The sequence below is a fragment of the Penicillium citrinum genome, assembly GCF_028827155.1.
Source record: "Penicillium citrinum strain IBT 23319 chromosome Unknown utg000001l:1.0-4955037.0:1.0-4956770.0, whole genome shotgun sequence".
Taxonomy (NCBI): Eukaryota; Fungi; Ascomycota; class Eurotiomycetes; order Eurotiales; family Aspergillaceae; genus Penicillium; species Penicillium citrinum.
In genome coordinates this window covers 4,450,616-4,464,278 of record NW_026622686.1, presented here as the reverse complement: position 1 = coordinate 4,464,278, position 13,663 = coordinate 4,450,616, and the positions used below count along the sequence as shown (strand labels likewise).

Sequence of the window (13,663 nt, the reverse complement as noted above, 5' to 3'; positions counted from 1 at the left end):
GGTAGCCCTCTGAACAGCGAAAAAGGGTTGAAACTTGCTCTGATACAACTTCATTGGACCAAGAATTTTCTTAAGGGACTGTTTCAACCTCCTGAACCTTTGCGACTCTCATCTCATAAAACTGCTTCTGTACTATATAACCTGGAGTTAGGGAACCTTGAATATGTCAACCTTGATAGAATACAAGTGTAAATAAAGAATTGTACCATTGGTCCGGATTTTGATTTAAGATAATCTTCAGTGACTCCATACTTCCTAGTCCTACACAATAATACCACCCTCGCCAGTGATAGTATTTTTGCTCATGATCATGAACATTCAATGACAGGGTGAAGGGAAAGGCTACTGCTCAAGATGGGCATTATCAGCTTCAGGGGTAAGGTTGGTAAATTTTTCTCTTCAGTCTATTTTAGATTGTGCATGGAAAGATCAGGATAATAGTTTTTCTGATTATTCTTCTATATTAAATTGAAATATATCCGAACAACGGAACAACGCAGCAGAACGCACGGACCAAGCGTTAATTAGGCGCGCGTTCCCGACGCGTCCCCAGCCCGCATTTTCTACTCAACTTGAATTCATCCATCATTTGTCCCATCAGCTCAATCTCACAATGGCTCTTCTTGTTGATAAATTGCGTCCGAGGTCGCTCGATGCGCTCACATACCATCCCGAGCTTTCTGATCGGTTACGATCGTTGGTAAATGCACCACCCGTCCACCTGAAATCCAACATCAACTAATACCAATTGATGCTTCACAGGCGCAAAGCGGAGACTTTCCTCACCTTCTAGTATATGGACCTTCTGGAGCAGGCAAGAAAACGCGCATTATTGCTACTCTCAAGGAACTGTACGGCCCTGGTGTGGAAAAGATCAAGATCGACGCTCGAGTCTTCCAGACGACCAGTAATCGAAAGCTCGAATTCAACATCGTTTCCTCCGTCTACCACCTTGAAATTACACCTGCCGATGTCGGAAACTATGACAGAGTCGTTGTGCAGGAATTACTGAAGGAAGTAGCCCAGACGCAGCAGGTGGATCTGTCTGCGAAGCAGCGATTCAAAATCGTCGTGATCAATGAAGCCGATCATCTCACTCGCGATGCTCAGGCCGCACTAAGACGGACGATGGAGAAGTACAGCCCTAATCTGCGTTTGATTCTTCTGGCCAACAGCACCTCAAACATCATTGCCCCGATTCGATCGCGAACCCTGCTGGTCAGGGTGGCAGCCCCTACAGAAAACGATATCTGCTCAGCACTTCGAATCGCCGCGAAGAAGGAAGGTTGGACCGAAGCCGAGGGGCTGAACAAGCGTATTGCAAGAGAGAGCGGGCGTAATCTCCGTCGGGCACTGCTCATGTTTGAGTCTATTTATGCGCAGAAGTGAGTATCGCATTCCTTGGCTGACTCTGGCAGTTCTGCCAAAGCTAATTGGCCTTTTTAATATAGTGAGAAAGTCACAGAGAAAAGTCCAATCCCACCGCCTGACTGGGAAGCTCTTATTCACGTCACAGCCGCCGAAATCCTCAAAGATCGGTCACCCGCGTGTCTTTTGCAGGTTCGCTCTCGTCTTTACGATCTTCTGACTCACTGTATTCCTCCAACAACCGTCCTCAAGGTCAGAGCTTTCATAATGAATCTACTACAGCAAAGTTTAATAATTGATATGTCTCGCAGACTTTAACCTTCAAGCTTGTGGCAGGAGTAGATGATGCTCTCAAACCCGAAGTCATAAAATGGTCTGCATTCTATGAGCACCGAATCAAACTGGGAAGCGTAAGTCTCTATAAAAGGGCTCTTGTGTGATCTCGACGTCGAGCTAATCCGCCTACAGAAAGTGATTTTCCACCTCGAAGCCTTTGTGGCCAAATTCATGCGTATCTATGAGACGTAAGATAACTCAAATCAGCAGTTTCCAGCCTCAATGCTAACTCCTAGGTAGATATTTGATGGGCATGATGGAATTTTAAATCCATGACCTTTCAATCTCACAAAAGAAACCAAATATGAATCACGATTGTACACTATCAGGGCAAATTCTGATCTAATACGCTTTCGAAATGCTGCTCATACCCTCCTTATGTCGTGAAGTCCGACAGTTCTTTGCATACAGAAACTTGCCCTGTAATTGTTTTTGTAGGCGCATGAAGGCATTTTCGTGGTGGGTTCATCTGGCGTACTGTTTGTACATTCGTAGTTGTGCATATAGTAGCCTCTATCATTTTGCATCTTCCAAAAAAAGAAACTTAAAAGCACCTGAACACGAACTCAACTTGTATTAAACACATAATATTTCAATGAGCAATTCATCATCTAGTCTCACTGATTCCTTATTGTGACACTCGTCTTCTTTTCTCGTAGAAAGAAGCGGGAGAAAGCTGGTGGAGCTACGTCATCACATCCCCGTCACTGGACCACATAAGAACATTTGCTTGGTCCAGGCTGGTTTTCTTCTCATCTTTTCGATAATTTCCACCATTAAAGATATACAATTTCGTACTCATTGAGATTAAGACATTCAATATGAGTGACCCAAGATTAGTTGATATGGAACCTGGCGGGGAAAGTACCCAGTATGTCGGCCCTAGATTGCTACGAATTGTGCACCCAATAGCCGTACTGAACATTGATATCCAGATATGAATCCATCCGAATTTACACAAAAACACCAGACAAGCAGACTGGGCAACTGGGTGGTGAGCGACAGTCTACAATTCGTGGGAGAGTGGAAGAAGAACAGATAGCTGATCAGCTCCAGGCGGAGAACCACATACTCAGAGCCAGCTCAATAGTAAGGGAGTTGAACCCGATAATGAATCCACTGCGAGTAGAGATGAATACGCGGATGCACAAAGACTAGGGATGGGCATAACGAAGGAGTCCGAAGGTAAATGCAAAAATATATCCTTGTGTCTAAACTCCTAATATCGAGACAAAAAGATCTTCCCGGGTAAAGCCGGATTTTCATGGCTCCCGGAAGACACGCAAAAGACTGACAAGTAATGTACAGAGGATCTGGAATACGACACACCAGGCGATGCAGCTGCTGCGAAATCGAGGAGACAGCAAGGGTATGGGCCCGGTTCCGGTGTCGGGGCTTAATTCAACAGGGGGAAGGAAAAGCGTTGGGTGGACATGAGATCAAGGTATCATGAATACAGGACCAGTTTATTGAGAAGAAGAGGGGCTGGAGGAGGTGCTTTGTGGTGGGGTCGGAAGGTCGTTGTTTCCAAGGGGAGGGCTTCTGCGAGCACGCTTGAGGGAGTCGAGAGTAACACCGTTACCAAGTTTGGTGATACCAACGACAGGAGGGTCATCCTTCTTGACGAATTCCCAGAGACCTACAAGAGATTAGTTAAAGTGTCCCGATACCAACTCTGGGATTGTCAGTTTGATATTGTCTCCAACACGTAAAACGTACCAGGTAGCTTGTGACCAGCCAGTCGGAATGCCTCACGGGCGACCTTCTCGTGAATGTCTCCCTTCAACTCGAAGACAACACGGCTCACTGGCAATCGAACGGTCCAGTAGTCGAATTTACCCTTACCCTTACCCATACGCTGCTCATTACCCTTGGTGTACACACCGATGTTGGCACTGACGCGCTTATAGAGCTTGTAGTTCATTCCTCTCAAACGACGCTTGATAGTCTCTTCTGCGATCTTCAGGGCGGAAGAAGGCATGCGACGGTCGTGATCCTTCATTCGGATACCATAGTCTCCCCACACCACTGTTGTTCCACGGGTCGATCCACCAGTAGCAACTTTCGGACGGCCCTTAGGCGACTTGGACCTTTCAGCAAACTTGGGGGTGAGCCAATCGAGAGTAGGTGAAGTGGTTGAAAAGGATCGAGCCAGGGAAAAGGTAGCTAGCGGACTTGACAGGCCTGCGCGGAATGAATTAGTTTCGAATCATGGCGATAGTTGCGAGTGAAAGGACAATTCATACATGTTGGGCGGGTGCAGGCCGATAGTGGTCCCGCGAACAATCTCATCTGAGGACCCATTGTGACCGTGGAGGACTGGATGATATCAAGCGCAGACGATGGTTCTTTACGAGGCCAACGGCACTTTTCGATGCCAAACCCACGCTAGCCCGATCAGGACCAAAGTGAGCACGTGAGCGTGTTCCTTAGTCATCCGTCTTTACGGCGCGTCAACTCGCCGGCCGCGCGACTGGAGAAACCTCGAGGTTCTGCTTCGTCCATCAATCGCCCTTTACCTCAGACTTTGTGCCTCGAAAGCCTACACGGATAGGTGTTTATCGCCATGCCGTCTGACATCAGAAGCTTTTTTGGTGGCAAGCCAAGTCAAGGCTCCAATGATGCGGCCAAGCCCGCGAAGAAGGAAGTAAGCTCTGGTGCCTGAATGACGTTTCAACTATTAAAGAATTCCAATTGCCGTTGATATTATGGTTTGATAACGGCATTACTGACCTGTTTTCGTTCATTATGAAGGATCCATCTGCCGCGCGTAAGAGACGTACGATACCCATCTCCGACACCAGTCACTTAGATTTGAAGTTAATCATTGGACAGGTAGCAGAAAGGTAGTCGACGATAGTGATGATGACGATGCAGCGTCCAAGAAGCCTGCTACTCCTAAAGCGCAGCCCAAAAGCAAACCGTACGCCTTTTCTTCATATGATCATCCTCCGCAGATTTGCTAATTGTTCCGGGAATAGCAAACCCGAAGAGCCTAAGGGCGAGGCCACGACGACCTCAGACTACTTTGCATCTACGAAAAAGCGAGGACAAACCTCCAAGGGTTCGACTACAACTGAAAAGCCCTCCGAGAAGACCACTAGTCCAAAGACCCAGAAGAATGTAGAGGCTCCTGTCAACAAGTCGCGGAGTGCGAAGAAGACCTCGACTATAGTTGAAGACGATGACCTTGGAGGAGATGACATCTTCGCTTCGGAGTATGCAAAGCCGGGGAAGGGTGGTGATGATGACTATGTCGCCGGGGGTGACAGCGATGATGATGACGACGATTTTGAAGTGCTCGACGTCAAGCCGGCTACCGCCGCCACTAAAAGGACACAAAGGAAACGGCAAATTGAGGAGGGCGATGAAGATGATGATGTGGTCATGGAAGATTTGCCAATAATTCCACCGAAGCCGCGAGCAGGTCGCAAACGGAAGTCTGAAGCCCTCACCGACGAGGAAGATGAGCTCCCCAAAGAAACTAAGAAGCGTGCTCCTGCAGCCAAGAAAACATCATCTCCAGTCGCGAAGAAGCCCAAAGCTAGCCCTAAAAAGAAGGAGGCCGAACCCGAGAACCCGGAGATACAGGCAATCTTCGACAGTATCCCCCTGGTCAAACCTCCTTCGCCTCCCCCCAAGAGCGACGAGCCGCCTAAAAAATGGACATTTGGCGGCCAACGATCTCGTACACCCCCAACATCGGGATCCAAGGAACTGCCTCAAGGCGAAGAAAACTGTCTAGCAGGCTTGACATTCGTCTTCACCGGAGTGCTAGATACCCTCGGTCGTGAAGAAGGCTCCGAATTAGTCAAGCGGTATGGTGGTAAGGTTACGGGGGCACCGAGCAAGAAAACAAGCTACGTTGTTCTGGGCGGAGATGCCGGACCTAAAAAACTCGAGACGATTAGAAATTTCAACCTGAAGACTATTAATGAAGATGGCCTATTCGAGCTGATCCGACGCCTGCCTGCCAATGGCGGTTCAGGGCAGGCCGCGGAAAAGTTCGGTGCCAAACAGAAAGCCGAAGAAGAGAAGATCAAGAAAATGGCTGCCGAGATCGACGCGGAGGAGAAGAAACAACAGGCAGCAAAGGCGAAGCAGAATGAAAACAAAAGTCAGCAAAGTCCAGTCAAAGCTAAAGCCTCTTCGCAGCCTCCTCAAGCAGCTAATGATCAACTCTGGACAACCAAATATGCACCGACATCCGCTAGCATGATCTGCGGCAACAAGGCAGCAGTAGAGAAGATTCAAAATTGGCTACGCAACTGGCATCAAAATGCTAAGAAGGGCTTCAAAACCGGCGGGAAGGACGGATCTGGCACTTACCGTGCGATCATGATTCACGGTCCCCCGGGAATCGGTAAAACCACAGCCGCGCATCTGATGGCTAAGCTCGAAGGCTATGATATCGTGGAAACAAACGCGAGTGATACCAGAAGTAAGAAACTCGTTGAGACTGGCCTTCTGGGTGTGCTCGACACGACATCTCTTCAGGGTTATTTCGCGGGAGATGGCAAAAAAGTAGATAGCGGGAAGAAAAATCTCGTCTTGATCATGGATGAGGTTGATGGTATGTCTGCTGGTGACCGCGGTGGTGTCGGTGCCGTTGCAGCCATTGTCAAGAAAACCAATATTCCCATAATTCTCATTTGCAATGAGCGAAGACAGCCGAAGATGAAACCTTTCGATTTCGTTACCTTCGATGTTCCATTCCGCCGCCCTACCATTGAACAGATTCGCGCACGATTGTCCACCATTTGCTTCAGGGAGGGTCTGCAGATTCCGCGTCCTGTATTGGATAGCCTGATCGAAGGAACTCATGCCGATATTCGCCAAGTTATCAACATGTTGTCTGCCGCCAAGCTCGATCAAGCAAACATGGACTTCGACAAAGGCAAGCAAATGTCGAAGGCTTGGGAGAAGCACATCATTCTGAAGCCCTGGGATATTGTCAGTAAAATTCTGAGTGCGCAGATGTTCTCACCAAGCTCGACCAGCTCCTTGGAAGATAAAGCCCAACTCTACTTTAACGATCATGAGTTCAGTTATCTCATGCTCCAGGAAAATTATCTCAGGACTCGCCCTAGCCTCGCAAATAACTACGACGGCAAAGAGAAGAGGTTGAAAGAGCTTGAATTGATAGATAATGCGGCCTCCAGCATTAGCGATGGCGATCTTGTTGATCGTATGATTCACGGAACTCAGCAACAATGGAGTCTCATGCCAACACATGCCATTTTCAGTTTTGTTCGGCCGGCCAGCTTCGCCTACGGCAACATGACTGACCGGTCTCAGTTCACTTCATGGCTTGGTCAGAATAGTAAACAAGGTGAGCAATATTGTACTTCGTTTAGTTTCTTTCTTTTCTAACCCTGACATTCTAGGTAAAATGTCCCGCTACGTCAAAGAGATTCAAGGTCATATGCGTCTTCGAACCTCTGGAAATCGGGATGAAATCCGCCAGCAGTATATGCCACTTTTATGGGAAAAATCTGTTCGACAATTGCAAGATGTTGGCAAGGAGAGCGTGGACGATGTTATTGACTTCATGGACTCGTATTTCCTGACGCGAGATGATTTTGATGCTATGATGGAGTTGGGACTTGGACCTATGGATCAATCTCATGTCAAATTGGATACGCAGACCAAGGCGACTTTCACTCGCCTGTATAACCAACGCTCACACCCTCTGCCATTCATGAAGGCTAGCAATGTTGTGGTGCCGAAGAAGGGCCCCAAGGAAAAGCCAGATATTGAAGACGCCATCGAGGAATCAGACGAGGAGGAAGTTGTGGAGGAGGCGAAAGATGATGAAGACGAAGAGTTGGATCTCAAAAAAGATAAATATGTCAGTCAACCAAAGAAGAAGGCGGCGCCTAAGAAGAAGGGGAAGAAGGCCGCAGAGGATGACGATGGCGAAGAGAAGCCAAAGAAAGCCCGGAAAGGCAAGGCCAAGGCTTAGATGCAATTTGTATAATACGATTATTTTTTCTTACTGCAGTTTGGTCGAACTGGCTCTGCAAATGCATATGAATTTAGATTTGAATATCCGAAGTATTGATTGAGTCTGGGTTACTCTCCGACTTCACGGTCATCATCCCATATTACCCACTTCATGGCCGACCAACCGAGGGTAAGTTGCCGTATCTTTTTACCCCAAAAGAAGAACGGAATCCAGCAGATGAGTACGCCTCCGCAGATAGCTGCCATCTCGCCATAGGCTACATTATAGCCGTGCTTTTCTACCCATGGGTTTGTATAAAAACCAAGTAGGAACCCAAAAGCAGATTTGAAAGCCAACTGCGTAACAACTATCTCTCCAGCAATGGGACGATAGCTATCAATTGTATACACAAGGGAGACATTGGTGGCCTGGGTAATGGTGAAATTGACTAATGTTTTGATGTTAGTCTGACAAAAGACAGCACGTATTTCAACAAAGAGACCGGAACTCACTCAAGCCAATGCCGATAGTAGGGACTATCCAGTGCATATGCCACTTGATACCACACCCATAGAGTGCGAGTGCTAATGGACCAGTGATAGCACCGACCATGATGGCTGGGAGTCGCATTTCAGGCTCACGAGTACCGTTATTGCGGCGAGTGAAATAGTCGGCGACCCAGTCAGAAAAGTGTCCACCAAGAACAATACCAAATAAACAACCTATTATGGCAGAAACAAAGCAGAGTCCCGACTGCCAGGCTTCAAAGCCATATGCCGTTGAAAATGCAGATGCGACATTAGAGGTTATAGCAGTAATGAAGCCGATTGTTACAGACATAACCAGAGTAGCCCAAAGTACAGGTGGAAGAATCAACAATCCTACAGGTCGTATAGTCATCTGCCAAAGGGATTCATTGGTGAATTTACCGTGATAGAGTTTCAAGCCTTGAATCCAGCCTGGGCTGGTATCGGCTGTTGCGTCTTCTGTCGCAATTTCGATTTCAGAAGCACCAGCCATCCCAGCTTCTTCTACTTTGATACCCCGTCGAACGCGATCACCTGATGAATTCAAGGTTGTGATAGTACCTGTGGGTGCAATGTTTCTTATATAAGCCGTCTCAGGAAAAGTAGCATAGACGACCAGGGTGACGAAGCCGATTAAAGCAACGGCAACGTAATAGATATAGCGCCATGGGTAGTCTTTGACGATGAATCCGTCGACAATGGCACCGGCAGCAACGCCAAAATTAAGAGAAGCATTATAGAGACTATATCATGTTAAAATTGGCACCTGGGCAACACTTGATTATCAAAAGATGCTTACGCTGTAATAGTTCCACGCTCATGTAGGAAGAAGATATCGGCAATAGTAATCGGGGCCAAACATTCCCCAGCACCAGCTGCTATCCCCATTATTATGCGAGCGACCAAGAAATTTGCATATTGTGTTGCTACAGCACACCATAGCGCGGTGATGGTGTAGATCGTGAAAGCAGTCACGTAGACTGGACGACGGCCGTATTTATTTATCAAGGGCATCCAGAACAGGTTACCAAGTCCCTGGAACAAAGCCGTACAATTGAAGAAATAAGCCGTTTTTGCAATAGGCCCCGACATGCCGGTCTCTTGCCAATTGGGGAAGAAGTCTTGTGCGGTTTGTAGGATTGCAAGTGTAGGACCAGCTGCGAGAAAGTTGCAAAGAATTATGGCGAGACATACTGCCACCGCAGTGTAGAGCTTGAACCATTTTGGCCTATGGGAAAGAAAATCAGGATATGAAAAGATATCAACAACATCTTCCTTGCAGGAAGATGAGAGCTACGACCGATAAATACCAATTGAGAGGATCCTTGGGATCATATGACGGAGTAGGTACTAGGATCACCTCGTTGGTGTCTTCATCGCGTAGACGGAGATGGCCTAGTGCCTTAACCTTAGCATTCTTCTGCTCAGATGCCATGACACCAGAGCGTTGTCCAACCGGTATTTTGGACTTCAAAGTGGTAGGTAAGCTGGAATGGACCTTTTTCAAGCCATGGGGCATGGCTTTGGTATATACCTTCATATCCTCAGACACCGAGCGTCGCAAATCATCGTAACGCCCCACAAAAACTGCAGAATCTGGGGAAGCCTCTGAATGATGCCCACTTCCCGGGAAATCATCCATTATAGTGCTGTCAATGCGGGTTGAGCAGTCCACCAAATGACTTTTAATACTTCGCTGCAGCACTTGCGAGGATCCGCCCTACCGCAGAGCGAGAAACAACCATTCAAGAATTGAACCCCCGCATTTCTTGGCCAACCCTAAATTCTCATGAAGATGGATTACCCCCCCTCATCTTAACAGAAGTGGAGGGACACATCCGACATTGCGCGGCGACAGCGACTTGTGGCGGACGTTGTCCAATCATCTCGTGAGTTCAACGATGCTAGTAGTCTCCTATTATGCATGGATTCTTATACCCGAGTCTTGATTCGAGGGTGTCGTGGTGTTGCTGAGCGCCCCTCTGAGTAACATAAGGTTATGGGATATTTCACCTGAACTATGGGCATGCGAGCGTGGTCGAGTAAGTACAGTAGTGTAGTGCTTACTTGGAGTTGAGAGTTTTAGCCCTTCATCGCGGCTCTTTGAAAGACACGAAGTGCGTTGGTTTACCATAGAAAAGTATATATATTGGGTCGAAAGTACGATCCAGCCATGCCAAAGATACAAGATTGACCGAGGGACTGTCAGGTCAGCATACGACAGTTAGTTACTCTTGCAACTAAGTAAGTTACTAGTCTACTAGTAAAGTACTAGCTGGTACTCTATTTGATATTTTTCAGCTGTATCAAGGCAGGATTTACAATGGCCCAACTAGTCCACATGCAACGGGCCTTTTTCTACCGGAGTCCTTGCTAGGTAGTACGTACAAAACTTGAGATAAACGACTATCCATAGATATTTGTGCGGTACTACTGTAGATCCCAAAGCGAGGAGAATGGTTGAAACTGTCACGTCTTTTTGATTGAAGCGATATCCCAGCTACTAAGGAGCCAAAAGGATCTTGAATTTCAGATTCAATTGGTTGGAAGTTTTGGACTCCAAATTTTCACAAGTATTGCAAGTGTTGGCGCTATAGCCTCGTGGAATAAATTGCAACGTCTTGAATATATTGAAAGGGGAAACACGGAGCACTCAAATGCATCCTGATTCCTATGAGCCAAGTCTGAACGGATCCCTTGAAGCAGCATCTGAGTCGAAATGTATCGAGGTATCTAGTAGTTTCCGTAGAAAGTTACACGATGGATGACCCTCGCATGTCTTCTTCACGTCTTTTCCGACAGATGTCTGAGTCCATTTCGCAGAAACTCCATGAAAGATAGCCTGGAACTTCAACCGTGTGATATACTTCAGCCGTCGAATCTCGAGGTCAATAATCTCTGGCGAGATATCTGCTTTTTTTGCTCTCTTTCGTTTCCGCTCTTCGACCTCTAAGAATTTATCCAATAGCCTGCGTGCCATTTTTGCACGGTAGCGGCCTGAACCACCACTCGACTTGCGCATAATACAACGGTGATTTGGCTCTTCTATCATCAAATGCAGACAGGTGGCAGCCTCTGGATAATTGTGCCCTATGGCGAGCTCAATGGCTGATGGTTTTGATTTGCCCCTAGAATCGCGATGTCTATCCCATGTGTTCTGCGGTTGTCGCTCGGGCTTGAGAAACCATTCCACTAGGTCTGGTCGATTTCTTGTAATGGCGTCACAGAGAGGAATTCTTCCACCGATTGCTTCACCAGCTGATTGTTTGGCGTACGTTTCAAAGTCCTCCAGCAAAGTATCTGCCAACGGATTCTGACAAAGCGCATGCCATCCAGTTCCTTCGCCGAGATCCTTACTATCCGTGTGGGAATTGACGAGATCAACTCCCAAGTCTCGTGCCCATTCCATAAGGAATTTATTGGCCCGGCGACAAAGTTCGAATCCAAGGTGTCCCCGGAGAATATTCCTCAAATCATCATCCCGATTATCCAAGGAACGTCGAGAAAACCATCTTGCAAGAAGTTCTAACGTCCCGGTTGACACTCTAGACTCGAGGGCTACCTCGAAGATAGGCTTTCCCTTTGCTCCGTCGGGGAGAATAGTCGAGGTAATCATAGCCGTATCCGACAATTCGTGTTGGCGTGCAATAAAAAGCTGAAGGATCTCTCGACAAGGTACGAGATCTTCGTCTTGGTAATCGTCCTGCATGACTAGAATCTCTCCAGCCAAAGCAATGCCAATCATAGAGTAGCCAGTACAGTTGTATTCCGGAGGGCCCCCTTCTACACCACCAGGAAGTAAGCCACTCGCCTCCATGCAGCGTAGACAGTCAAGACATCGATCAAGAATTGCTCCAGTGATGGCATCGGTGACTCCATCTACAGGTCCTCTCCAATCCCCATCGAGAATGACCCGCCTACTTTCCTCTTCAAGAGGCGTGTCGACAAAAGCTTTGGAGTCCCGTAGGAACCTGCGTTGTGCACTTCTCCCTGCAGTCTCGCCGCGAATCCATTTACGTGCATACTCCGATGCGCTGGGGAATGGGTTCTGTGTGCCTGACAAATTCTCGGAAAGAGAAGGGGAGAGTAAGGCCTGGCGAAAATTGCAGAAATCCCGATGTGTGCATTGTCGTCCACCAGGCCAAAGTCTTTCTCTCAGTTCTCGGCGAAGGTCTACATCATTATCCAACTCCTCCATCATGAATAGCTGATATTTGGTCCATCGAAGCTCTTTCGGCAGCATAACGGCAGATTCGATGAAAACGCTGTATATGATAAGAATTTTTTTGATGCGATGGTTAGGGGGGACAAGATCCTGGCACATGAGGTATCAAATAGAGAAAGTAAGATGCGAACAAACCCCAATGAGAGACCGGGGTATGACATCTTTGTTATATGCGGAGACAAAGAAACTCAGCGCCCTTGGTACAGACTATCTAATGACTAGAGACATGTGGATTTCTTTGGAAGGCATGAAAGAAAGTAGCTACATGATTCAGATATGGCCTTTGATTCTTTTACCATCAAAATATCGTGTGCGAGCCTTATTTCCAATCTCGTGATAGAAGAGTGGATCATCCACAATAGTGATCTATGTACTCTATATTATTCAGTAGTAGAACACTTCTAGTCCGATCTTTCGTAAAGCTCGGATAATAGGATCTATATTATTTCAAATGTTTAATCGCTCGGCTTTGCCTTTTACAATTCTTTATAAAGACATCCCAGAGACATCATGCCTATACAGAATCAGCACTAGGGAATTAATGAAACTTGAATAGTTGAGAAAGAATGTTCAAGTCTCAACTAGCCTTCAATGGTCCATCTGGAAGCAAAGAGATCACTTGACTAGACTTTGCTTTCATATATGAATCATCACGCCGAGAGAACTGCTATTGTGGCTGGGGACCATGTTGTAACGCTATGTAGAATAGAAGACCGTTTCAACATGAAGTGCTTCTCCTTGGATCAACCAACAATTCTGGCTGGCCTATGCTCGTTACCGTCCCCTGTAAATTGTTACTTTAAGCAGCGAGGCTTACTTTCAGGCTCCCTGTCTGGTTCTGGGTTACAGTGACATTTCCAAGATCGTGTGCTGATGGAACTGGAAAGTTGTATTCTGTTCGTATGACTACTGCACAGAGCACAGGCTTCTCGAGGCATTTAATATTATCGAAGGACCCTATATGTTTGGATTCTATTTTGCACATCCTATCCCATGGTCATATGTTGGACATCGCGGTGGAGTAGCTAGCATAGAGAAAGAAAGCAAACCATTTCTGCCGAGGAATACTAGTCATAGCGAGGAACCGAAATACTTGAAGATACTTTTCAATGCTTACTAGTGGTGCATCCATGGATTTAACTTCAAGTTTTGTCGCATGTCAATCGCAATGACTGCTCAGGTGTTCCCTGCCATGAATCATCTTCCCCTCGCACCTTTTCCCGATGCTTTTTCAATCTCATCCTTCTCTTCACCTACACT

General features: G+C 46.9%; 6 protein-coding genes across 6 annotated transcripts; 3 read left to right on the top strand and 3 right to left on the bottom strand.

Annotated features, from left to right (window-relative positions):
* Positions 1–613: 613 nt before the first annotated feature.
* Positions 614–1,972, top strand: N7469_001687 (replication factor C subunit 5; the record flags this gene model as incomplete). Its single annotated transcript, XM_056640607.1, has 6 exons — positions 614–700; positions 763–1,385; positions 1,452–1,620; positions 1,680–1,778; positions 1,837–1,892; positions 1,945–1,972. 6 exons carry the CDS (start codon positions 614–616, stop codon positions 1,970–1,972), a joined length of 1,062 nt encoding a protein of 353 aa, XP_056506364.1.
* A 553-nt stretch (positions 1,973–2,525) lies between these two features.
* Positions 2,526–3,104, top strand: N7469_001686 (uncharacterized protein; the record flags this gene model as incomplete). The annotated part of the gene is made up of 4 exons (XM_056640606.1): positions 2,526–2,575; positions 2,640–2,698; positions 2,761–2,889; positions 3,013–3,104. The coding sequence occupies 4 exons, from the start codon at positions 2,526–2,528 to the stop codon at positions 3,102–3,104; spliced, it is 330 nt and encodes a 109-aa protein (XP_056506363.1).
* Positions 3,105–3,170: 66 nt separating this feature from the next.
* Positions 3,171–4,008, bottom strand: N7469_001685 (mitochondrial 54S ribosomal protein uL16m; the record flags this gene model as incomplete). The annotated part of the gene is made up of 3 exons (XM_056640605.1): positions 3,171–3,343; positions 3,424–3,888; positions 3,951–4,008. 3 exons carry the CDS (start codon positions 4,006–4,008, stop codon positions 3,171–3,173), a joined length of 696 nt encoding a protein of 231 aa, XP_056506362.1.
* A 262-nt stretch (positions 4,009–4,270) lies between these two features.
* Positions 4,271–7,669, top strand: N7469_001684 (replication factor C subunit 1; the record flags this gene model as incomplete). The annotated part of the gene is made up of 5 exons (XM_056640604.1): positions 4,271–4,351; positions 4,459–4,483; positions 4,540–4,627; positions 4,686–7,036; positions 7,092–7,669. The coding sequence occupies 5 exons, from the start codon at positions 4,271–4,273 to the stop codon at positions 7,667–7,669; spliced, it is 3,123 nt and encodes a 1,040-aa protein (XP_056506361.1).
* Positions 7,670–7,779: 110 nt separating this feature from the next.
* Positions 7,780–9,820, bottom strand: N7469_001683 (putative MFS transporter; the record flags this gene model as incomplete). The annotated part of the gene is made up of 4 exons (XM_056640603.1): positions 7,780–8,099; positions 8,164–8,921; positions 8,978–9,406; positions 9,489–9,820. 4 exons carry the CDS (start codon positions 9,818–9,820, stop codon positions 7,780–7,782), a joined length of 1,839 nt encoding a protein of 612 aa, XP_056506360.1.
* A 1,029-nt stretch (positions 9,821–10,849) lies between these two features.
* Positions 10,850–12,421, bottom strand: N7469_001682 (uncharacterized protein; the record flags this gene model as incomplete). Its single annotated transcript, XM_056640602.1, has 1 exon — positions 10,850–12,421. The coding sequence occupies one exon, from the start codon at positions 12,419–12,421 to the stop codon at positions 10,850–10,852; it is 1,572 nt and encodes a 523-aa protein (XP_056506359.1).
* Between the last annotated feature and the right edge of the window lie 1,242 nt (positions 12,422–13,663).